Genomic DNA, 25,446 nt, shown 5'->3' with positions numbered 1-25,446 from the left:
CCAATAGTAGCACGGAACAATAAATATATGAATGTAGCGGTATCGTTTTTCAGGGGTAGCGGTAGTGGTACTGGCTATGAGGGCGTGTCCTACAGTAGCGGCGGCATGTGTTATGCGATAATAATACAATTTATAATAATAATCAGTTGGTAGGTAATTTTTGTATAATATTATTATATATATTATGTCATAATATGAATAATATCAATAGTTATTAATAATAAATAATAAAATAATATTAAAAAGACGACGAAAGTGCAAAAGTTGGTGTCGGCTACGTCGAGGTGAGTCATATTCCAATCCCCTCCTAGTCTGCCGGGCCTAGACGATCGACAAGCGTGCACCGTGAGCCGGTCGCAGACAGTCGGACTTCGCTACGCACATAATAGTTATTAGTGCGTTTTCAGCGACCGTTGGTGCACCATCTCACGTTCACACCACCCGTTCATCCGTTATAGCACGCGCATCACATTGATCGGTGTCTTCCACACAAGTCTAGGAGTCATTGAACGACAACTATGCCGAACATAATCAATGAGGTGAAGTTGGACTTCAAAGACGTGCTGCTTAGGCCGAAAAGGAGCACACTGAAGACCCGGGCTCAAGTGAGTGTTGCTCACAATACTTGGGTTTAAGGAACAAGATCGAAATGTGAAAAAACTACAATTTTTTTTTCTGTTTTAGGTGGACTTGTTTCGACACATTACGTTTCGTAACTCCAAACGCACATATCAGGGTATACCGATGATGGCATCCAATATGGACACTGTTGGAACGTTCGAAATGGCAGCTGCCCTGGGAAAAGTAAGCAATCCAATTCCAACAATAACATGACTTTTTCCAAGTCATGAAAATAATTATATCCTGATAGTTATAAATTATTCATATTCCAGAACACACGTTTTAGATTTACACTACACATTGGTTGACGTCCATCAATTCATAATAATATTGTTTCCTCATAGATACCTAGACATTAAAATTTTATTCAATATCAAATAATTTAAAAGATTTTGTTTTTAATATGTATTTTTAATTTTTCTCAGTTGCACAGATTTAGTTAATATTTAATTATTTTTCCTCTTTTTACTATTTGTGTTAAATTAGGTATAGTTTTATAATGTATTAGGTACATTATTCCTGTTTTAGTAAATTAAAATTTATCACTTATACAATTATCATAATTCATGTTTACAGAGAAAGTAATTAAATTTTTAGTAATTACTAAAATCTAACTTTCTATGTCTGACCTACTTATATTTTTCTTATCCTTCTGTCATAACAATAATGATAATTACATTTTAAAACACCTCTTACATTAATATTTATAAATAGATTAAGCTAAAGTAAGGCAAGGACTGCTGAATGTTTTATTGGCAACTTAACAAAAAATATAAATTATTTAATTTTATTAAAATATTGCTATGTTTGTTTATGAATATTGTATAATATGCATATGGGTTATAGAAGTTTTCAATTTTTTAGTTAAATATGAAAATATGAAACAATTTTCAGTAGGTATTTGCAGGGGTATTTGCGGTTTGAAACATTTTCTATTTAACTCCAAAATCATGTACCTTCTATAAAAATATTGATAATTGTAAGCCAGTTTTAAATTACCAGTTCTCATAACTGATTAGCTCATTTAAATTTGATTGATCAAAAATATTTTTACTAAAACTACATTAATTTTTACTGTGAATTAAAATAATAATAAAAAAAATATATAGGATTTTAGTTTAAAATATTGTATTCACTACATTAATCATTGTTATTCAACCTATAGCAATGTAAATGTATTAATCAGTACACATATCCCTATAAATGGTTATATATACTAGTACAATATGTAATCATATATTTTATTCTTGTGAATTTAGAATCGTAATCCAGCTAAATTAATGAATATTATTCACCTAAATTAAAAATGTTTATGTATAATATTTATGTTTACTGTAGGTAACTAAGTAACTATAAATTAGCATTATTAGGCAGTACTATGTATGTATTTTATATGCATAATATAATTTCTGTTTACGACAAATGGAATTAAATATCAATAGGTAAAATTTTAGTTGTAGATTTCTCTTATTATTATAGCTAAAATAGGAAGTCTATTATATAGATAAGATAAGTAATCTCATAAAAAAAATGAATTTTTCAATTATAGGTAATTTAAAATTAAAGAAATACTTGATTAAGACTGACAAAATTGTTTTTCACATTATTTCGACTTCAAATATCAGCTAATTAAAGTATATATAAATCATTAATACTAAATTTAGAAACTTGTTAATTTTATAAGTTGTAACACACTATTGTGAGTCATGATCATTATCATTGTTTCGACGACGGCTTCACTAAAAATCGTTATTTTATGTTCAAAATTTACATAGCATTACCTATAGTAATACTATAATAGCAGTACTTCGATGTTCCATTATAATATTTATCTAGATTGCATGCAATAATAATAAGACACGACTATAAAGCCTGGTACGCAACTGGTACGGTTTATGTTTGAAGTATATTATAGAATGATAGCTTATGTAATTTTCTTACGAAATCTATACATTTTTTTAATTGGAATTAAAAGTTGTATTTAATATGTTTCTTTAGTTTCTTAGCTATTTTATTTTCCTGTGGGTATTATAACATAAAATAGGTATTATACAATTACTACGTATAATTTATGTACATATATTGTCATACTAAAAAGTTGTTATTTGTGTTAAGTACATTAATTTGTTATTATTCATTTGACAAATTAGCAGTATGTAATAAATAATCTGGTTTCGTTGGATCCAATTAAACATATCTGGTTTAATAATTGGATTGTAATTATAATCTATCTTAAGGCTGATTTAGCTTGAAATTATTGTTACAGTATACTATTTATTTATATTTGTATGTTATAAACGGCTCGGGTTTTCTCTATGCACTTTGATCAAAATAAATATATAATAAGTTATCGTCGTGTAGAATATTTACGAGAAATCTAAAACTGATTTGTGTATGAAATATTAATTTTATTATTTAAACTACTCTTAAATACTTTCATACAAATTCTATTAACTGTTTAGGTTGTTTGAAAAACAAAGGTCCAACAATGTATGATTGGTAATAATTTAATATTTACGATTTCCATCTATAAGTAAATGATATTTAACCGTTCTACCATTGTCCAATGCGTGTAGAATTTAGATAGTCATCTGAACTCAATGCCACACAATGGCAATATGTACCTATCACGTGATCGTTAAATTTACGTAGTACAAACTTTTGATGTACTATGAATTGGCATGTGTCTAGTATTAATTGTTATCATAATATCTGTGTTATTATCTACAATAATTAATAATAATTAGTATCCATAAATTTCTTCTTTGTTTTGTCTTCTGATTACTGAATAATATTTATATTATTCACGTGATCACATGCAAAATAATGGCACGGCACGAGGCAGAGAGATTATTTTATCAAATTAAATATATATCCGCATTTTGTTTTGATGACTGATCAATATTACATTATTACGGTTCTAGGTCACTTTGTACGGTCGAGCATCAAAAGTGCAAAACACGGACACTTTGTACGGTCGGGTAAAAAGGAACATTGTAGAACGCGAACACTTTGTACAATTATATACATAAAGTATATATTATATACAATCTTATTAAATTTGTTATTAAGTTTAAATATTATTTGGTAAATCTAAGTATCTTATACATTCTCTCAAGTTTTTGGACAGTTTTGCAAATTGGACATGTATTGGACGAATGTGGCAAAAATATAATTCTGGTGAAAATAATAAGCTACCTATTAACTTTATGTAACCAGCACCAAAACAAAGAAATAATTTTGAATTTTTAAATTTCATATATTATATTATGTTGGTTTTAATATTATTTCTCGTTTTTAACATATATTTATATTGTACACATTTTTAATTGATTTAAATTTTAAACTGATAAAGTAATATACTATAATATATAACGTTTTTAGTAAATTTACTTTTTTTTATATTTAATTTTTACATTAATAATTTACATTATATACACATAACACTGAGGTATATAACTATATACATTACTATATACTTTATGTATATAATAGTACAAAGTGTCCGTGTTATGCAGTTTAAACAATGGACCGTACAAAGTGACTGCTTACTCATTATTACCTATATAATATAATGAAAGTTATATAAGTTGTTTTGCTGTTTTCTATACAAAATAATGTTTTTTTTCCCCGCTTTTCGTGATTCTATACGGCCCGTATAACCATAGGCCCTATAGTTACAGATATAGATAGCATCACTTAGGTTAATATAATTAAGTTAAGATTGTATTTCTATTTTTAGAATTAAAGAAGAAAAAATTTATATAATACTAAAATGCACTTAAGATTATGAATTCTAAATGGAACAATAAACGCATTAGTATTTATTCTTTTTTTTCTTAGGTTCTAAAATTGATAAAATCTTAAAATTATATGGTGGTTTCTGGTAGTAAATTGGCTGTGGAAAATGTTCAGTAGTTATAAAAATTATCGAAAATTTTGTTGCAATCTAAAAGAATTAAAAAATACTTAAAATATTCCCTTAAATATTTATTTTATACTACTACTAGCATTTTCTAGATATTTTATAATTTTAAAAATATTTTGGCTCTTTTTGAATTATTTGCAGACTTTTCTAGTTCACTTTTCTATTATAATAGTTGCGTGGTGTATACAATAATGAAGATCTTTAATTGTTTAATTGTTTAATTTCTTTATTAATTTTTTAATTACACATACATACATTAATTAGGTTTGTTATCAATTCAACAGTAAAACTTCAATTTTATAGTAAAAATTTTAAATTTATTAAGAAAGATTTGGAAAAAGTTTAGACTGCCTATTTTAAAATATGCTTTAATTTCTACAGTACAATAATGGCTATTTCCAATTTTGATATGAAAATTGTTATCTGTCCACGTTTTTTTCCAGAGATTTAATTCGGTTGTTAGTGAATCTTAAACAAAAAAATCTAAATACAAATCATAATTGCTTGTCTACCTATTGTCAAATTTATGCACTCATTTTGTATTAATATCACAGAATAAATTAATATTTTTTATTGGTTATATTATATAAATACATATGTATTATATTGATGATATATTTTTTTTATGATTTGTAAAACGTGCTTTTAATTGTTTAATGAAAAATTGTTATTGCAGTACAATCTACAGAATTTATATTTATATGATTTTATTGATGATCAATTATTCTGGGAATTTTTATTTTTTCTTGATCATCAATCGAATTTTAAAAAAAGCAATTTAATCATAGGTGCCACCAGAAATTTTATCAGGGGGGTGCATCGTGCTAATTTCTAAATAATGCTATATACATAATAATAATAATAATAATAATAATAATAATAATAATAGTTAAATACGAAAAATATTTTTTTAAATTGTATGATAATACAAAGTTATTTTAGTTTATTTTTCAATGGCTGTTTTATATTTAATCAATTTAAAAGTACACTCCATATTTGCACATAAATTCACTAGCTCGTTTATAATTGTTTTTATGTGTTCTACGGATTTTAATAAATCGCGATTAATTGATTGTATACATTTTTACATAAATGTAATGCCACTGAGAACAGAATATTAGAGGTCACTTAGTCACTAAACTTTTTACAAATTTATTGGTCAGTATAGTTTTGTACAATTATAGTCTATAGTGCTTTCAAAAATAGTAATCCTTATTCCTTATAAGTACTAGATTACTTAGTATAGTATTACATAGATAATTTCTTCCAAAGTTTTAACAATTTAAAAAAATCTCAAAATTACTTTGTGGTTCTCCATCCAGTCTATCCAACGTGTAATATTCATTGACGTCAATTTAGTCCACTTTGTACTTCAATGTTGTTAATATTGCTTTAGCTTATTATTTTGGACATTACACAACATCTTGAATTCATTATTTTCTTAATAATGATCATTGTGTCTGACGTAGATCGTTGAACCCGTTTTTGATTAGTATAGACTTTAGAGTAATGTGTTTTTTTATGAAGGAGGTCTAAAATAATTTAAATAAAAATTGGACAAACTGTGTTTGAACCTATAACATTGGTTATTGTACCTACCATTCTGAAACTACATTTGTCATTTCCAGTTATATGTTTTCCACGAAATATTTTTTGAATTTATTTTCACTAATATTTGATATATAATATGGAACATTTAAAAATTTTGTACTCAGATAACAACATTTTAAGTTTAATATTTAACAAATATAATTTTCTTGTTTAATATTTTCCACTATGCTTTAAATTATTGTATAAATATAATAATTTTTAAATTTATTTATTTTTAGCATGGGCTGTTTACTACAATCCACAAATATTACGAACCTGAAGAATGGTTAGAATTTGCTAACAACAATAAAGACATTTTACCTCATATAGCTGTTACTTGTGGTATAAATGATCACGAATTTGAAAAACTCAAAAGAATATTGGAAGCTGTACCAGATATATCCTTTATCTGCCTTGATGTAGCTAACGGTTACACTCAACAATTTGTGGATATTGTTCGTAAAACGCGTACAGCATATCCACAACATACCATAATTGTAAGTATTTTCTATTTTTAAACAACACAATCACATTGTAATATAGAATTTAAGACTTAAATAAGTTATCCTTTAGTCTTAGTGTTTCTAATCCAATTAATTATTATTCATTTTTTTCCTCCGTTCCAAGAATTTATATTTATGGCTATATTGTATTTACCTGTTTTTTGTCTTGCATCCCATCCTTGGAACTTCTGGTTATATTGGTCAGAGTATGTATATAACTACCTATATCACTTTGGGTGAGCTTGGTTAAAACCACTGCCATTTTATAGATTAAATTATATTTTTATTGCTATACTATTATAATAAACTATTTTAGAATATTTAATATACAACGTAATTTATAAATAATTATTTTAAGGCTGGCAACGTGGTTACTGGTGAAATGGTTGAAGAATTAATTTTGTCTGGTGCTGATATCATTAAAGTTGGTATTGGTCCTGGATCAGTATGTACCACACGCATTAAGACTGGTGTGGGTTATCCTCAGTTAAGTACGGTTATTGAATGTGCTGATGCTGCTCATGGTCTGCAAGGACATATTATTTCTGTGAGTATTTATTTACTTTACTATTGCCATTGATTATAAATACTGTTTATAATCAATGCTATTACCATAATTATTAATTTTGTTTTATTGACCATATGCTAAAGAATTTGATACAAAATGTTTTTTTTTTATTAAATGTTGAATTTGAATTTAAATTATTTAACTATTACAGGATGGTGGATGTGTTTGTCCTGGGGATGTTGCCAAAGCGTTTGGTGCCGGAGCAGATTTTGTTATGCTTGGTGGCATGCTAGCTGGGCATGATCAGAATGGAGGCGAGTTAACCATTAAACCAAATGGTACTAAGTGTAAATTATTTTATGGTATGAGTTCGTTAACAGCTATGAAAAAACATTCTGGAGGCAAAGCAGAGTACAGGTATGTTGTTATTATTATTATTATGTATTATGGAAATAATTATTAGTTTAATTTGTATTGATAATTTTAGAGCTGCTGAAGGTAAAGCCGTTGAAGTACCATACAGAGGTGATGTAAATGACACTATTCTTGATATACTCGGTGGACTTCGTTCAGCATGTACTTACACTGGAGCCCATACATTAAAAGAGTTGCCTAAGCGTGCCACATTTATTCGATGCACTCAACAAGTAAACTCTGTGTACTCCAACATAACTACTCGAGAATAATTACCCATGGTTTATAATATTGTATAATGTATATTGTACATGATAAAAAAAGGTATTTATTTACCTGATATATGGTATAATATTCAATTATTTCTATAGTATGAATTATTCCAAAGTCACATTTTACATTACCTGAGTGTCTGTAAAATTTAAGACTGTATTTTTAAAAGTTGTATAATATCTTTTATTTTTAAAAATAATTTCAATTTTGTGATCGAAATATTTTCTCATTGTTATTAATATAAATTTATTATTCATAATCAATCATTAGTTAGTGATGTTAAAATTAATTTACAAATATAATTTAGGTTAGGTCTCATTTTTAACACATTGATTTTTTTTTAATATTTTGAACATAAAATACTATGTTAGATTTATTACTATTGTTTATTTACCTTAAACAAGAAGTAATTCAAATTCTATGCAATATAATTCTAAAACTGTGATGTGATTTTTTTTCTATCTTTAGAAATATTTTTAGTTAATTATATTTTATAACAAATTTTAAAAATGTATTAGTTATGTTGATTTTTATAGATTTTTAATCCTATTTATGATCTGACAACAATTGAATAATTTAATGCTAATAATTATTAAAAAAAAAAAAAAATTATTTTGAAACTACTATAATTTACTTGTATTTTAATTGTTTAATCAACTAATAAACTAAAATTTGATTTAAATTGTATTGAATGTTTGATATTATGTTAGTATATTAAAAAAAAATAAAAAACATTAGTAATGTATACTGTATAGTAGGTACATAAATACTAGGATTCTTAAAAATTTGAATATTAACCTGCATTATGAAATAGGTACATGATCTATGTGTGAATTTTAATTTACAGCAATAAAATCAAAAGACTTTTTGTTAATAAAAATCCTGTCCTGGAATTTTGCGGACTAACATGAAGAATGGTAATTTTGGTTTATTGTGTTAATATGATTTTTGACAACAAATTTAATCACTTAATCATAAAGAATAATCAGTTTTCATATATGATGAACTTAGATTTTTTTTGTGGTAGATATCGCAGAACTTTATTTAGTAAGTTATTGAACACAATAAAATTGTATATTATAACTTATAATAATATATTTTTAAATATATTACATTGATATAGAAATTATTAAATAAATACGAAATAATGGATTAAAATCGTCTCAATAGTTTATTATAAATAATTATTAAATAGAAATTACAAAACTGTCAGCCACCTTAGTGTAATAAAATATTTTACCAATTTTGCATTATACATTTGGAAAATTAAAATCAGAACACTTGGAAACTTAATTGATCATGTATATACTTTTGTTTTCTAAGATAATAATACAACTTATTATTTAATTATTATATATATTTGTATCAACACATCTTATTTCTAGGTAAATAATTATGGAAAGGTCAGAAGCAACAACAATAAATATGATTTGTGCAAATTATTGGTATATAATAAATAAAAGAAGTGGGTAAGACTTCAGCTACAATAAACTATTTATAATTATTAATTGTATTATTAAACCATAAATTCACTGTACTTGAAAAGTTGTATCGTAATTAATTAGATAAATACTTCAAGTTAATTTTAATATACAGCAAGTTGCCAAGTAGTATTTTAATAAGTCAGAAGTGTAAATAGAGACTGTTATATGTGTCATCATAACATTTAAAAATAGTAAAAAAAAAATGACATTTTTGGCAAATTAAAATGTGGAGTTATGGAAGAATAAAATATTTTTTGTTTAAATGTATAGAGTAGAGGTACCTAGCCATATTTTAATTTTAAAGTGAATTGCTTCTGACCTCTGACTTAGACTTATGACTTTTTTTTTTTTACAATTGTCGGTATTTACTCTAAAACTAATCCACAAGTAGATTTATTTTAAATTTTGTTACTTGTATAATTTACGAAAAAGTTTAAAATTATACAATCTTAATACAACCATAGTAACAATAAGCTATGACATTTTTTAATGTGTATTAAATTTTTTGCTAAGTAAATGCGTACAATATAGAGGAAAAAACAAAAATATTATCACCCTTATTCAAAATTTGAATAGTTAATAAAAATTTCACAATCTACGCACAATTATTATTAATATTATTTTTTTTTTCAACAACATCGATTGACGTACAATTTAACATTATTGTTATAATATTATATAATATTTAAATCAAATGTGATTATTATTGATATAATTATCATAAATTATTAACACATTTATAATTGTAATTATTATAATAATATACGAGGAAAAAAATATATAAGCTATTTGCAATTCATATGCGTCTAAAATCTACTTGATACCCGATACTCCGAACTGTATGAACGACCATGTCGTGTTCATCAATATAAAAATCGCTAAATAAACAAAACAGTAACAAACCGATAGATCGTCAAATAGCTTAAGTTCTAAATATGTGTTTCAGATGGATGGAAAGTGTGAAAGAAACTTAAAGTAATATTATGTAGTATAAATACAAAACACAGCGTAGATATACACAACGTTTAGATATGTGTACATTATACATATTATATTATGAAATAATGATATGATTGAAAAAAATTACAGAAGAATCAGCTTTGGAAGATTTGAGATAGGTAGGTACATATACAAGTTTAATATCCGTTGTATTGTTTTCTGTGTGCATATATGCATGAGAAAAAAACAATACAAATCATACAAAGAAAACAAATTGATTAAAAGCTAATATTATATAAATATTATATATAGGTGTTAGATACCTATGTATATAATATTTGATATCTTATTATAATCTTATATTATGATTTTATAATCTTATACTATTGAAAGAAAATTCTATAAACTTATATAAGTAGGTACGTAAAACAATACGAAAAATATACCCTTTAAATTGAATAATGTAATAGTTCCTACGCATATTAGCAGGTAATACGCATTACGCACACAATTAAACTTAAGTTTAGGAGTCTTATTCGTTGGCCAGCTAATTTATTCCAGGTTCTGGGAAATGTATATTGCCAAAACAAATAATAAACTCGACCAATTTTGTCATTGAACAAAACGGAAAGTGCTTAAAACATATTGTATAGGTCAAACACGAATTTTTAGGAGCGACTATCTACTGACTAAAATCGTTTATTGATTATAAATGTTTAGTGTTAGTACACGGTGTATTATACATGGGCATATCGTGTTTAGCCCTTAGAGTGTTTACCATCAACGTAGGTATGTTAAGGAACACGAGTCAAAGGATTGTGCATAATATATGGAAAAACCACGTAAGCTTAAGTACATGCCAGGTTAGGGTTTCAGATAGGTTTCCTTACGAATTGTGGCCACCTACAGAATATATTGATGTCATCATATATCTACGCGATACATTTAAGTTGGACATTACTTTGTTTGAAATAGTTTTTTTTTGTCAATTTTTACCCTTATCGTGTAGCCTTTCAAAATTTATCATCCATAATTAAAATATTTTTTGAATAAACATGCTAGTGTAAAAATATGTACGGCATTTTTCCTTTATATTATCGAGTTATGTATTTGTGTGGTTTATAAATTAAATTAAATGTTTACATTTAAAAATAAAAAATAACAGGTAATATTATGGTATTAAGTTTATAAATACTCTACTGAAATTTTCAGTATCTATTGCTGGAGAAAATATGCCTTATTCGTATTTTAGTTGATAGCTTTCAATAACTTTAAATTAATTATTTGTGTAAAGAAAAATGAAAAACAATTTTTTTTAAAACCCGCTTTTATTTCTTTTTTAAATTTTAGATTCGAAGGCAAAAGATTTTCCAAACCACTACAAACATTATTAAATTATTTTAATTTTAGTATATATATATATTTTTTTTTGCACGTGCCGACACTTTTTTTTCGTAATGTTGCGTGATGTAAAAGACCAAAGAAAACGGCGTTGAGAAATATGAGAGAGAAATGTACGTACTCAAGCGAACGTGAAAACTCGCGAAAAACGTTCGGTAAGTTTGAAAACAATAGATCAAATATATATTACAGTTACAAAAAACTACATTAATTTGCAAATTAATTTATACACAATACGTAATAAAACGTTTATTTGCGTACAACTACTAACTAACAATATTTCGTGGTCCCTGATTCTGCTGGCAATACAAAATACGCATTCGAACAACATTTTATAAAATATAAAATGAATTTGTTTACGAACGCGATCGCAATAATAATGACAGTAATGGTCCCTTAAAACCATCATCATTATCGTCAGAATAATGACTGAAAAAACAACAAATTAAAAAACGCGAAACGTTTAAAAACGAAATAATAATTCAAAACCCATTTAAAATTAGATGATTATAGTATTAAATTAATATTAATATTATGCATCCAAGAAAACTACTACCTATTCGAGCGCTGAGATGTTATCGTCAAATGATAGTTAATAAACTTCAGGCATGTCATCGTAGTAGTTGTACTTGGATTGACATTATTCCTACGACTTATAGACTATATTTTAACTAACCTTATAATTATTTAGTATCGAATTATAATCAGAACCGTTTTCAGAGTTTTTTGCTCAAAAATAAATTGCCTACGAAAAGACAAAACGAGGCTTACTTCTGAAAAATGTCATCTATAACTACCTATATATTTACACAAACGTACGTTTTTGCCGTCCTTGTGAACTTGTCAACAAGTACTATATGAATACATTAGTATTGAGTTTACTTTCCTGTAGCCGTATCTGGCAAGTAGCCGATTAAAATATTAATACATAAATCAAACTTAATGAACTGAACTTAAATGTCGTGTTTTTTTATGAAATCTAATTATTGTGAATATAAATCCAAAAACTGGGAATAGTGGTGGGTAAAGATATTCTTTTGCATTAGTTCAGCCACGCTGCACATGCTAATGATAAAAGGAAAAAAAATAATAGCAATAAAAAATTATAAAAAAATCCATATGATACGGCTATAGGTAGTTAGGTACCTACATAATACGCTACTCGCTGATATGGGGATTTGATCGTTTTATCGCGATTGTAATGAATATTTTATAACAGTAGTTTTTTTTTGCAAAACAGAATTGTATGAAAATACAAAATGCACCTAAATAGAAATTATCAATTTTTTTTGTCTGTTCCAAGTTCGTCATTAAAGCACATGTAGGTTTTCACACGACTTTGACTTGGAATCTCTGGCCCACACCTTGCTTAACAGTCCCTTCACCCGGAGACTAGTAGACGTCCGGGATCCCCTGTACTTTTTGAACGTTGGCCCGCAGTTTCCTAAAGGCGACTTGGAGCGTTTGCGCATCGACGAAGACCGAGTCACGCCATGTTCCGGTGGTTGGTCCAACTTCAATCGTATCTGCGTCAGTATGCCTACCAGTAATTCGTCCACGTTGTAGTTGATGATCACCGACGTTTCGATAAATTTGCAGTCATATCGAGTAGCCATTTGTTTGCCAACTAAAACAATCGTTGTGTACAGACATTTGAATTAGTAATTTGTATCGTTGGAAAGAGGGTATTTATATGGTGAAAGAAACAACGTTGAACATATCATCCGGCGACGGTCATTGTTGTAAGTATATTGTAAATATATAGGCGATTGGCATGTCGATTGTTGACTAAATATATGTCGTGAAAAATATACAGATTTGGATAGACATCAATAACTTATCACCAGTCTGTGTATTCTCAGTCCGTCTTCATTTTTTCCCGAATCAGTTATCGCACTGCGTTTGACTAACAACGATGCGTTAAATTTGTAACAAACATTAGAGGGATATTACGCACGGTAGGTACTAGGTAGGTAATTTAAAGTAATTTGGTTTACATTTTTGGTGTTATAATAAACTTGTTTTATTTTATAAAATAAATAACTAATCCCATCGTATCTATCTTTCGTTAGCCTTAATATTTTGTTACAAAAATGTGTGTTGTTATTGGTTTGTTTCGTATAGTTAGTGTTATACTTGCAATACCCCAATATTACGCTACTGGACTAATTGGCAGTCGGAAACTGTGTGATTTACGTTGAAATTCAATACAGACTCTGACACGGTAAATATTTTTGTATGAATCGAAAACTGCCAGTCAAACATGTTGTGGATTGCCGTGGGGAGGAATGAAAACGGACTCGTTACGTGTATTCATACGTCCTACACCCCGTGGTGATAAACCGATAGAACAAAAATATATAACCATTAAAATAATATGTACATATATATAATGAATCATAATTTATGATTACTGATTAGGTGCCTAACATTTTTATTAATGTAAAATACTATACTGTACCTCCTGACGGCACGACATTTGGTCTCACGATATCGTTTTTGTTACCAACTAATATCACAGCCTTATTTCTGACCACATCTGCTTTCCATAAAGCTTGTAGCCATTCTTCGGCTTGTTTGAAGCTGTCCCAATCATTTCTCGAGTAGATGATACAATAGGCGTGCGGGGACTCCTCGAAGACGTCATTACAATCGGCCGGCTGAAAACATATTTTATCGCATTACGTTATTTTTTATTCGGCAAATAGTTTATCTATTTCTTATATAGTAGTTTATCGTGTTCATTAATTATGTTAACGGGATGTAGTTTATTGCTAGTTCATATGATTTTAGAAAGTGACGATGACGCGACATCTCCAAGAAAATGCTTCAAATTTAGTTACTTGGAATTTTTCAATACAATTATTCGGTATTATTTTTATTTTTAATATTTAATTTATTTATATTAAATACTATCACGTATTTATGTTTTGATTATTTTTATAAGACAAGGCATTCCGTAAGTTGTACAAAAAAGCACAATAATTTGAAAAATAAGAATTTAAATAAATGCATTATTAATGGAGGTGACATGCTTTGTTAATAATTACCCTGTAGATATTTTCAATAATTGGTGTAATTATAATAATATTATTATTTGTTCATTCATATATCATTTATTTCAACTAATAAAATGGCAATACTATTTAAACAGTTTTGCGCAAAAATATATATTTAGAATATTTTTTGATATTTTTTGTAAATATGTGTGATATTCTAATAATTTATTATGATATGATAGAAATGATCACAATATTATCGTATCTTTTTATGAATATTTAATTGAATTCACTTTTTTGACGATAAACGATTTTAAAAAATAACAATAAAGTAAAAGTATTAATTCAATTGCGTAGTAAATTGTTTTATAAAAACTTACGCAAGTATCATTATTCAACATAACTTTTTTATTTAAGTTCGCAAGTTTTTAAATCCAGCTTATATTTAAATAACAGTTTTAAAATATTGTCCTGTATTAGATCAATGTTTAAAATATTTCTTGGTATTTTATAGGTTTGAAAAATCTGTTGCTATATCAATAATAATTTATTTTTAAGTACCTATCATATATTATTATTATTATTAAGTAAATAAGATTGTAAAAATATAAAACATTTAAATGATTTCAATTATTTTACTTTAAATACATTTTTTTAATTTAAAAATTGGATATACACAAACAATAAAATAAATGTAAAAAATGAATTATGTTAATATTTATGAATTTAACGTAATTTACTTGAAATAAATTCAAATATTTTCTTCAATTTATAATTTTCTTAATGTCGGGATAATAAAACGATATAGTTACCTGGATTTTATTGAGTATGGTTATATATATTTATTTAGGGTAGGTACTTATGACAATATTACGAAGGAGTGATAAAACTAATTAAGCGTATATATAGTATTTTATCGATATAATTCTAGTTTTATGAAGTATTGAAGTTCTTGGTGATGTAACAAGGGCTTTTGTGTAAACTGTATTACGTGTAATATCAATCACGCGATGTAGCTGTCTTTGACGTTACTACATATTTTTATTGAAATAGGAGGGTACTCGGTTATTGATTTTTGAAATTGTAGCGACCTTTCTTGTGAAGTGGTTTTCAATGCTTTTATTTTCATTTGTAAAGAATGCGTTTTAGTTAATTACGACGAGCTCGTTTAACAAACTCTTAGACTAATAATTGATGTTTATTTTATATGAATCACTCATCAATGATCACTAGTTAGTTTAAACTAAGTTTCTTCATTAGTGATGTCAAATGGTAAAATATATTAGTGCAGATAATTAATTAAAAACGTGCTAAGCATAATATGATATAATGCAATTTAATAAAAATAAATAAATTATAGTTTATTAGAAATTAATTTGTCTTTAATAATATAGTAATATAAATATAATATTGTAATATGTTATAACGGTTCAGTGAAATCTATTGTAGTTCTAAATTTCTATTATGAAATGGATATTTATTTCGTATATTTTAAACAAAATAATACAGTTTTTAATAAAACATATGTTTGGCATTGTGAAGTTTTTTATATATTTACCTAATAAATATGTCTCTACAGTACAAAGAGTATAACATATTTATAAACTTAAACTAATATTGTAATATATATGTTTTTTTGTTATTCTAAGTGAAATTGGCTTTACCTTACTTAACTATTTGACAAGAATCGTATTGTATTTTATACGATATGATATAATTAGTGTACCATACTATTATTAACCATGCAGACTTTAAATTTCGGAGAGTTCCTCGAGTGACTTAGGGCGCATGACTACTAAAATATTATAATGTGAAGTATCAAGTAGGGTGTCTTTAGTGCCTTAAATAGAAGTGATAGAGAAAAGCCTATAGGTAACATAATTTATAAAACTTTATCGTAACTTGATCTACATAATCGGCTAGGCCAAATTTGTTTAAAGAGTATTTAAGTATATAGTTTTAATGTGAGCGAAGCGATGAATTTATTGATTTTATAATGAAGCGTATGTGTGTATTTATTTAGATTATGTATAGTATTATTAATGTATTGGTTTTCGTATCGTTCATCACCTTTTAAATCATTAAAAATGTTTCAATTTTGAAGAGTGGTTAATGTAGCAAATTGGATACGCATAGTTGGTAGTTTATATGAAATTCATCAGTTTTTAATTTTAACTATAACAATTTACTGTATTTTTTGTAGACAATGATTTTTTCCTGACTTTAGGTAATATATGAAATTCAAATGAAAAATCTTGGGTTAAAGTTAATTAAATGGAAACTGTATACATAAAGCCGAATGTTTTCTTCGCGAATTTCAAGATTAAAAGATACCAGCAGTTGTATAAGATAGGAAAAATATTTTTAAGAGCCAAAATCATTGTCGATACTGTTATTTTTAGTTTTAGGTATAGGTATCTGCCCTTCATCTTAGTCCTTCATTCATACTTAGAATTGTATAAACATATTGCTCTATTATTGAGACAGATTTAAATTTAAATAGGTATATGATATAATATTAGTATAAACAAATTGTTCATATTGAATTAAAAAAAAAAATTAGGTATAAAATATGGTTCAATAAATAATGGTTATTGCAGTATACCTATTCCGAGTTCGTTTATTGTATTACTGATAAACATATCAGACTTTGTAAGCTATCTACGTGGTTATGTGAATTATTTTTACTGTATGTACTATGTATTATTTATTCATTAATTAATTACTACTGTATATTAAAGCTTACAATGTAATCAAATATAATAGATTGATTCTATGAAACCAATTTAACAGAATATAATATTTCTGTTCTTTGAATAAATTATGTAAACAATACATACTACAATGCACTAGAGTTTTATTGCATAGTATAATATGCTATTCATATAAATTCACAGCATATTTTAAATTGGAAATTATAAATTATATTTTTAAATCACTTTTATTTACGCTTTAAAGATAAATAAATGAGAAGAGTGAACGCTGTATTCTAATTATTACCTACGTCCTACACAATTGACAAATGAGGGAATAGATATTCAACTATAACAAATTAAAACCTTTTAACATATTTTAATATACTGTTAAATGATGTGCTAATAATGGAAGAATTTAGTGTTTTGAATAAAGTTTTATTTGTTAGTTGCTTTATTTGAATTAATATTAAATCAGATTAAACAATGAAATGTCTATAAATATTTTTAAAATTCGATTTTTCTTATCATAATATGAGAAATTATACATTTTAGTATTCTGGTTCTGAAATATTGTGACATACATGGCTACATATTAAAATATATTGTATTTAATACAATGCATTATTATTATGTATTATTTATTATTTACTACTCACCGCATTTGATTTATCTAAAAAAATTAGCTCTGACTCTTCTGCATCTAATAATACAGAAACAGATTTTTCTCCATCTTCGTCTAAAACAAAAGAAAAAAAAATATTGTTTAAAATATTTTACAATTAACAGTTTAATGATTAAGTAACTTAAATTAAAAGTAAAATTTAAAGTGATTTTGTTGGTGTATACATCACATTATTAATTTTATAGAATTTTTTTTATTAGTTATTAGTTCAAGTGCTTATTTAAATTGAATATTGAACTTGGTTAAATTAAACTAATAAAGTATATACTTATGAAAATATTATACATGTATCATGTCAATATTTAATATTTTCCGTTATAATTATAGGAAGTAACAATTACAGTACATTAAAAATACAAAACTAGAATTTCTAATTGTAATTGATAAACCAGTATAAATTAAATTAAATTTGAATAACTTCATGATTACGCAATAATAATTATGAGAATCTCAACGGATATCAGGAAACATATCTTTTAGTAAATTGATTAAAAATGTATTAAAACATCTTTAAATTATTCAAATGGTAAATTCTAAAGATTTCAACAAAATGTAATATATTCTTTTAAGAAATCGTTTTTGTTGCGTCTTCTTAATAGTAATAAATGTAAATAAGTTAACATAAACTTCTCAAGATAAAAGTAACGTAAAACTTTGTTTTAATAATTTAGTTGCAATTAGCAATAAATATAAACTTGTTGAGTCATATTTTCATCTATTTAGGTGTTAGTCGTTTCATATATTTTTTTAATTTAAAGAATAGCCGATAAAATGTCCGTACTTTATTTTATCTTATAATATTATTTAGCTTTTTACGATTAAAACAGAAAATTTTTGTTCAATCTTTAAAATTAATTAACATTTATTTTTATGCTTTGGTTATTATTTTATTATAATCATAAAAAATGTTTTTCATTGTACTTAGAATGTTTTTTTTTTAAAAAAAAAAACTAAATTATTCAATACGTTTTTAGAATTTATTTGTAATGATGGGATTATTATAATGTAATATAAATGTATTATTATTATTAAAAAAAAAACCAGAAAAACTCATTTTTTTGAATTATTAATGGTAAACTAATAAAGCTTAAATGTTTTTAAATAAACAAGATATAAAATAAGAAGAACATATTTTGAAGTACTTGATAAATATTTGTTTGTAATAAATAACAATTATTTGAGTAGCAAATGGTAGTAATATGTTTTAATGAACAGTATAAGACTATGAAATATACAGCGTACATTCTATTATAATATTACAATCTACAATAAATCGAAAACTGTTTAATTATAGATTTATATTATTTACTATTTCAACGATTTATATTGTGAGTAAAGTGTGATGAATATATTGGTTTTAAAATTTGTCTCTGATCAAAATCGTTTTCCCTATAGTGTTTACAATTATTTATCATAGCATTTAAATTCTATACATCAATTTCAATAGCTGGTTAGGTTAGGTTAGGTCCGACTTGGTGCTCAATTACGAGGTACACTTAAAATCTACTTTAAATATAAATAATATAGTAAAACAAGTTCCTGATTTTTTTTGTAATTTTCCTTGCGCTTAGGCTCTAAGAGGAATAAATTACTTTGACAATTATCTTTTAAGTACGTACCAACTAGTCGACATTTTTGTAATAAAAAAATGCTACATAAAACTTTTTAAGTAGTCCTACCATAAAATAATGGTCACATAAAAATAAAATTACGTGATTTTAAAACCAATACTTGGAACTTCAAAGTTATAAAATATGATGCTCTGATCATATTTTGTATACACCTACCTACTACTATAGTAATACGTAGAAAATGTTTTTATATCGAGCTGACGGTAAAGCTTGAAAGTATGTTACCTACCTATTTTTATTATATTCTTATTAAAATAGAAGTTTTACTTAATAAAATTGAAAATTAATTGTACAGTTTCATTATTTTATGTTAACAAAACATGTTCAATTAATGACATACGCGATTTACATAATATGCAACGTGGAAAAGTTTCCATGGCGGCGAAACAAGATAATTGCTTACAACACACTTTTGTGGGTTATTTATTTAATTCATTCATTACAATATATTTTCAGCGACAGATTAATTATTTAGATACACTTAGTTGTTCACTATTCAGCTTCAATTATAACCCTATGGATATTTACACAGTCTAAGAGATATTTAAGTTCGTTATAGAAATTTAACTATATCAATTAATTTATTTTATTAACGATTAAAATTCAAAACTTTTAAGTATAATATTTACGTATATATTAAATATTCATATTAGTTATTTAAAGTTTTTTTAATAATTAAGTACTTTGCGTGTTATTGACTCAAAAAAAAAAAATATAATTGATTGCCTTTATTTTATGAAATATAGACGAACAACAAATTATAACAATATTGGTAATTTGTAATTATATATAAATATATATATTATGTATACAGAGTGATTTTTTTATCAAACAACACTCATTATTAATTTACTACATTTTAAATATAGGTTACCATTTGAAAATCAAAAGTTGATTGTGGTTTCATTATTAAATAAAAGGGTGAAAAAATAAAATTTTCATACGGTTTGAAAAATTTATGAAACAAAATATTTTGAAAAAAAAAAATGTAAAAATGTCAATACTTGATAAAATAATGAGTGTTGTTTGATAAAAGAATCATTCTGTATATTGTATACACAACAATTATATATTTATACGTATATCAAATATTAAATTAATAAACATTTTAAAGAAAGAATATTAATTAAATAAAGTAACCGATTTTTTTTTTATATTTGAAAGTAATGTAGGTAAGTTTTGTATAGACAGAGGATAGGAGTTCAAAATAAGTTTGATAGCTAAGAAAATAAAGATTGAACGGAACAACATTTCCACAAATACAAAGAATACGAGATAGAAGTAAAAAAAACTATTGAACAAATGATAAGGTAGACCATAGACACATAATACCGCTAAGACAAAAACAAAATGATAATATTATAAACAATTATAACAATAACATGTTTTTATCTATGATTTAAGTAGATGCAGTAATAGGTATATTTTAGATAAATAGAAAACAGTTAATAAATTATGAATTTTTTCCTTTTATGATTTAAAATTTTAAAATTCAGTAAATTTTAGATAATTTTTATTTTAGGAAACTTAATAATATTATATTTTTTCACGTTGTATCACAATTCTTACATACGACTCATACGAGTATATACTATGATATCTTATTAACCTTTTCTTTTTCCTCACAACGACGTATCAAATACTTAGTAAAACGAGTTTACGATAAAAAAAAAAAACAATTCAATTTAGCTTGTGATGTGATCCACTCTCACGTATTTTACCTAAAAATGCGGATGATTGCGTATTTAGATTTGAATAGATAATATAGGATATCGAAATAGGGTTAACAACGAATTGTGCACCCGTGCACATTAGCGATATCGTGTGAATGGCGCCCCAGCAAGCAGTAGGTGTATAGGCTTAGAGTGTTAATCGTTGGAATTATTGGTCGTTTCCTGGTCCGACAATGTCATTACCGATAACATTATCTTCGCAACAACAGACTCGGTCGATCGGTTATTTATTATACTATAATTATAGTACTGTACTATGCTCTAAAATTGCCGTTGTTGTTTAGGATTACGTAGTGCGCGTATTATAATTTATTAAAATATAATATTAAATATTTTGCGTGGGGTACCTACCCAACACGATCGTAGCTTGTATTATTTTATTATATTATTATAAGGAATATAATATTTACTGTATAGTAGGAAACAAACCGAAACGGGTTTTGTCCAATCGCATACTCGTATATATTTATATTTTTGTATATTTTATTTTATTTCATAATAATTCGTAGTCAAATCTTCGTGGCTATTATGGCAATACGCCTATTTGTATAACCCTAAATATATTACATGAAAAAAATGATGAAAAGTAGGTATTCTCTAGGCATTGGTTTCAGATTTTCAGAATAAAATACAGGACAGTTTTTAACAACATTAATTCTTCCACCCAAAAAATTGTTTTAATTGTATTACTTAAATGACAAATACTATTTACCACTATTAAATATTTTTTAATTATCAGGTAACTTATTGCTAAGACTTGGCTTAAATCATAAAATTAATATGGTTGCCAAAGGTTAAAAACTAATAGGTAGGTCTGTTATAAAACATATAAATGTAAGTCATAGAATAGAGGTGGTCAACACGAATATGTTCGTGAGCGATATGAATAAATACAATAATTACACCAAGAGTCAAAATGTTTATAATTGTATATAAAAAAAAATTGTAATTCATAGAAATATAATAAGTAAATTATGATTTTATAAATAATACGCGATCCGTAAATTGGTAACTCCTGCTATATTGTATAGCATATAGATATTATATCATATTATGATTTTTTTGTCCATATTAAACTGTCGCACTCGAATATTTAAATAGGTAAATAATTTTAACAGAAACAAATCAATTATTGAGGTTTAAATATTGATAAATCTGTTTTTTTTCTCTTGCACGAGTATATCGAATAATACATAAATTGCAAAATATTTCATTTCTAATAGATTTAATTTCATAATAAACTTAAGGAATTGGGAACAACATTACGGTTATCTTATACTAACCAAGATACTTGAAAAAAAAAAAACCGAATGGTTTTTATAATACTATATACAGGACGTTCGATCAATTCTGTGTCTACATTAAATCGTTTTCATTCGTGGGGATTCCGATGGCAATTTATTTTTTTATACTATATACTAGCATGATAATTTTCTGCCGTGATTTTTGTTGTTTAAAATATTGTTGCAGCAGCAGCAACCAGACCGTATATCGCAATCGGATAAAACGGCTTTGCCAAACAACGCGGACCTATATACGCGTAGGTATATACATATATGCACTGCAGAATATATACATATTATATTATTTTATACATGGTAGGCGAGGGACGGGAAGAGGAACGTTTGGATGAGCGGAAAAGGAGCCGGAAAATTTCACATACAATACTCGAACGTATATTATGGCCAACGGTGTGTAGACCCGTGGATGATAAATCACGTGTGGCCGAGGTAGGCGATTCCTCCCTCCCGCGACGCACGTCGGTAGCGTGGAAAGCTCATCAATCGGCAGAGGCTGTGAATATAATATATATATATATATATATATATACATTCGCCTACCTACCCTTTTCACCGACCACCCCTTCCGACGACGACGTTACCGGTCCGCTTTGGTTTTGTGCACGTTTAAACATACGCGAGCGACCGCAATACATATGTGTGTGTGTGTGTGTGTGTGTGTGTATAATACAGTAGGTATGAGTACGTGTTTAAGTACAGCCTCCTAATTTGAAATACTAACACGTTTTCGATGACTTTCTAGGCTGCCGGCGACGACGGCGACACCCGGATAGGCGTAGAGATATATTACGATAGTATATACGAATTAACGTGTTTTGTTTTTCACTTTGAGACGGGCGAGCCATCGGCGGACAACGAGTGTTTTTTATATTTTATCGACTGCACGGCGTTCATTTTTCCCCCCTCTAACGGTTTTTGAATCGCAAAGTATAACAACAATGATATACATATTTGTTTGGTTTTAGTAGCAAACATGCGGTCGTTTGTTCGTTTACTAGTCATGTGTTGTCATTGCGTAATCGCTGTTATATGTTAGCGTTGTATCGGTGACCCGAACAAATCGACAAAAAAAAAAATAAAAAGTCAATACACAATCCACAATTGATATTTGTTTTTTAAAACTTTTTGACCTTAAGTTTTTTTTTTGAAATGTTTCTTTTTTCACTGGCAGACGAGGATCTAAAAGATGTTGTTGAATTACAGAGTTATGAAAATTGTACATTGAGCTTTATTGAATTCTGTAAAGTAAGCCGGACCAAATTTTATGTTTTTTTTTTTAATCGTTTAACTTTTGTTATCACTGCAACTATTTTGGTTTTAAAAAATATTTAAGGAGATTTTTATTAAGTAGGGTACCTTATTTTATCTATAATTTCAAATATTTCAATATTGCATATTGATGGCATCCCAAACGAATGAATAAAAATATATGTTAATATTATTATTTAAAAGACAGGTCAAATAATAATTTGACATTTATTTAAATAATTTAAAAATTATTAATAGATATATTTAAATAAAAATAACCAAAGACGAAGTATTAGCTAGTTATAACAATAGGAACATAATTATTTTCAATATTTATGTATGCTTATATATTATAATAATACTATATTTTTTGTTAAATACAATATAACTATTATCAGATTAAAATTGAAAAAATTAACAATAACTTGTGTAGAGAATTGTTTCTGAAAACAACACAACTGTATTTTACAGTTTAAACCGAGCGACTAAGACTATACAATTTATCTAATGGTTTTAAAATAGTGCATTTATTTTTATAAATTAGGCCTAGCTGGTACTTGGACGAGGTGGGGGTGTATTATTAAAAGTAAACAAATCTCAGTACTTAGATTCGAAAGACAATGTAAAATTGTAAAATTGGAGAATTTATACAATGTAAATCTCCAACATATTTTTATTTTTACTCAAAAATTAATAACCTTAGATAAGCAAATACTTGAAATATCCACCAAATATTTATATTAATATCTAGATTTTTTTATAATGTGAAAATAAGTATATTGTGCTAGAGTCTATATATTATTATGTAATAATATAAGATTTAAAATAAAAGCGTCTTTTAGATATAAAAAATATCGAAAATACATAACCACAATATTTTTTTTTATTTTATTAATCATTTCAAAATAAAAATTTAGACTCAATTCGTTAAATTTATGAAAATATGCAAATTATGTTTTAGTCGAAAATTCATAGTAAATTATTTTAATTTTGATACTTTGAAACAATTTGATTGAGCATTTGAAATTCCAATGTTTTAAAAATTGAATTATGGTATATGATACACGGAGTTGAGTTATATTCTATGTGCTATAATATTATTTTCGTAAGTACCTATACTAGAATATTATTTTTTTGAATCATTTAATTGTCAAGTATATAAAAGTAATAGAATTTCGATTATTAAAAATACATATTTCGATTGTTTCAATGATTAAAAATGTTATCAATAATTATATAATATAATAACATATATAACATTTGTTAGACTTGACTTTTTAATGAGTAGTCTTACTTATAAGTTATAACTTTTTGGTAGTATTATTATTTATAAATTATAATTTAATGGTTTTTTTTCTTCATTTTAGCAATTAAAAACTTTCTATTGATAAATCAGTTTAAACGTATAATAATCAAATTAAAAGGAATCATGGAGAGTTGTTTTATTGCTATTTGTTCCTATGTATAACTAAAGAGTTTTAGCCCGTTTACTTAT

General features: G+C 26.1%; 2 protein-coding genes across 2 annotated transcripts in view; one reads left to right on the top strand and one right to left on the bottom strand.

Annotated features, from left to right (window-relative positions):
* Positions 1-239: 239 nt before the first annotated feature.
* LOC113547757 (GMP reductase 1-like) lies at positions 240-8,045 on the top strand. The gene is made up of 6 exons (XM_026948236.1): positions 240-605; positions 685-804; positions 6,379-6,636; positions 7,001-7,189; positions 7,362-7,567; positions 7,638-8,045. The coding sequence occupies exons 1-6, from the start codon at positions 519-521 to the stop codon at positions 7,834-7,836; spliced, it is 1,059 nt and encodes a 352-aa protein (XP_026804037.1). The 5' UTR covers positions 240-518; the 3' UTR covers positions 7,837-8,045.
* Positions 8,046-9,983: 1,938 nt separating this feature from the next.
* LOC113555952 (serine/threonine-protein kinase pakA-like) overlaps positions 9,984-25,446 on the bottom strand; it is a 199,210-nt gene continuing 183,747 nt past the window's right edge. Inside the window, exons 9-11 of the mRNA XM_026960600.1 lie at positions 18,013-18,092; positions 14,123-14,321; positions 9,984-13,288 (exon numbers count right to left, since the gene is read on the bottom strand). Coding sequence (XP_026816401.1) covers positions 12,972-13,288; positions 14,123-14,321; positions 18,013-18,092 — 596 coding nt within the window. The 3' untranslated portion in view covers positions 9,984-12,971. The remainder of the gene's footprint in view (positions 13,289-14,122; positions 14,322-18,012; positions 18,093-25,446) is intronic.

The sequence above is a fragment of the Rhopalosiphum maidis genome, chromosome 1 (genome assembly GCF_003676215.2).
Source record: "Rhopalosiphum maidis isolate BTI-1 chromosome 1, ASM367621v3, whole genome shotgun sequence".
NCBI lineage: Eukaryota > Metazoa > Arthropoda > Insecta > Hemiptera > Aphididae > Rhopalosiphum > Rhopalosiphum maidis.
This window is presented reverse-complemented; position numbering and strand designations above follow the sequence as displayed.

Bases quoted from the DNA above. Each gene is read 5' to 3' on its own strand.
- LOC113547757 (XM_026948236.1), top strand. From the start codon at position 519: ATGCCGAACATAATCAATGAGGTGAAGTTGGACTTCAAAGACGTGCTG. The intron at 805-6,378 runs GTAAGCAATCCA...ATTTATTTTTAG, and splicing joins TGGCAGCTGCCCTGGGAAAA to CATGGGCTGTTTACTACAAT. The intron at 7,190-7,361 runs GTGAGTATTTAT...TAACTATTACAG, and splicing joins TGCAAGGACATATTATTTCT to GATGGTGGATGTGTTTGTCC.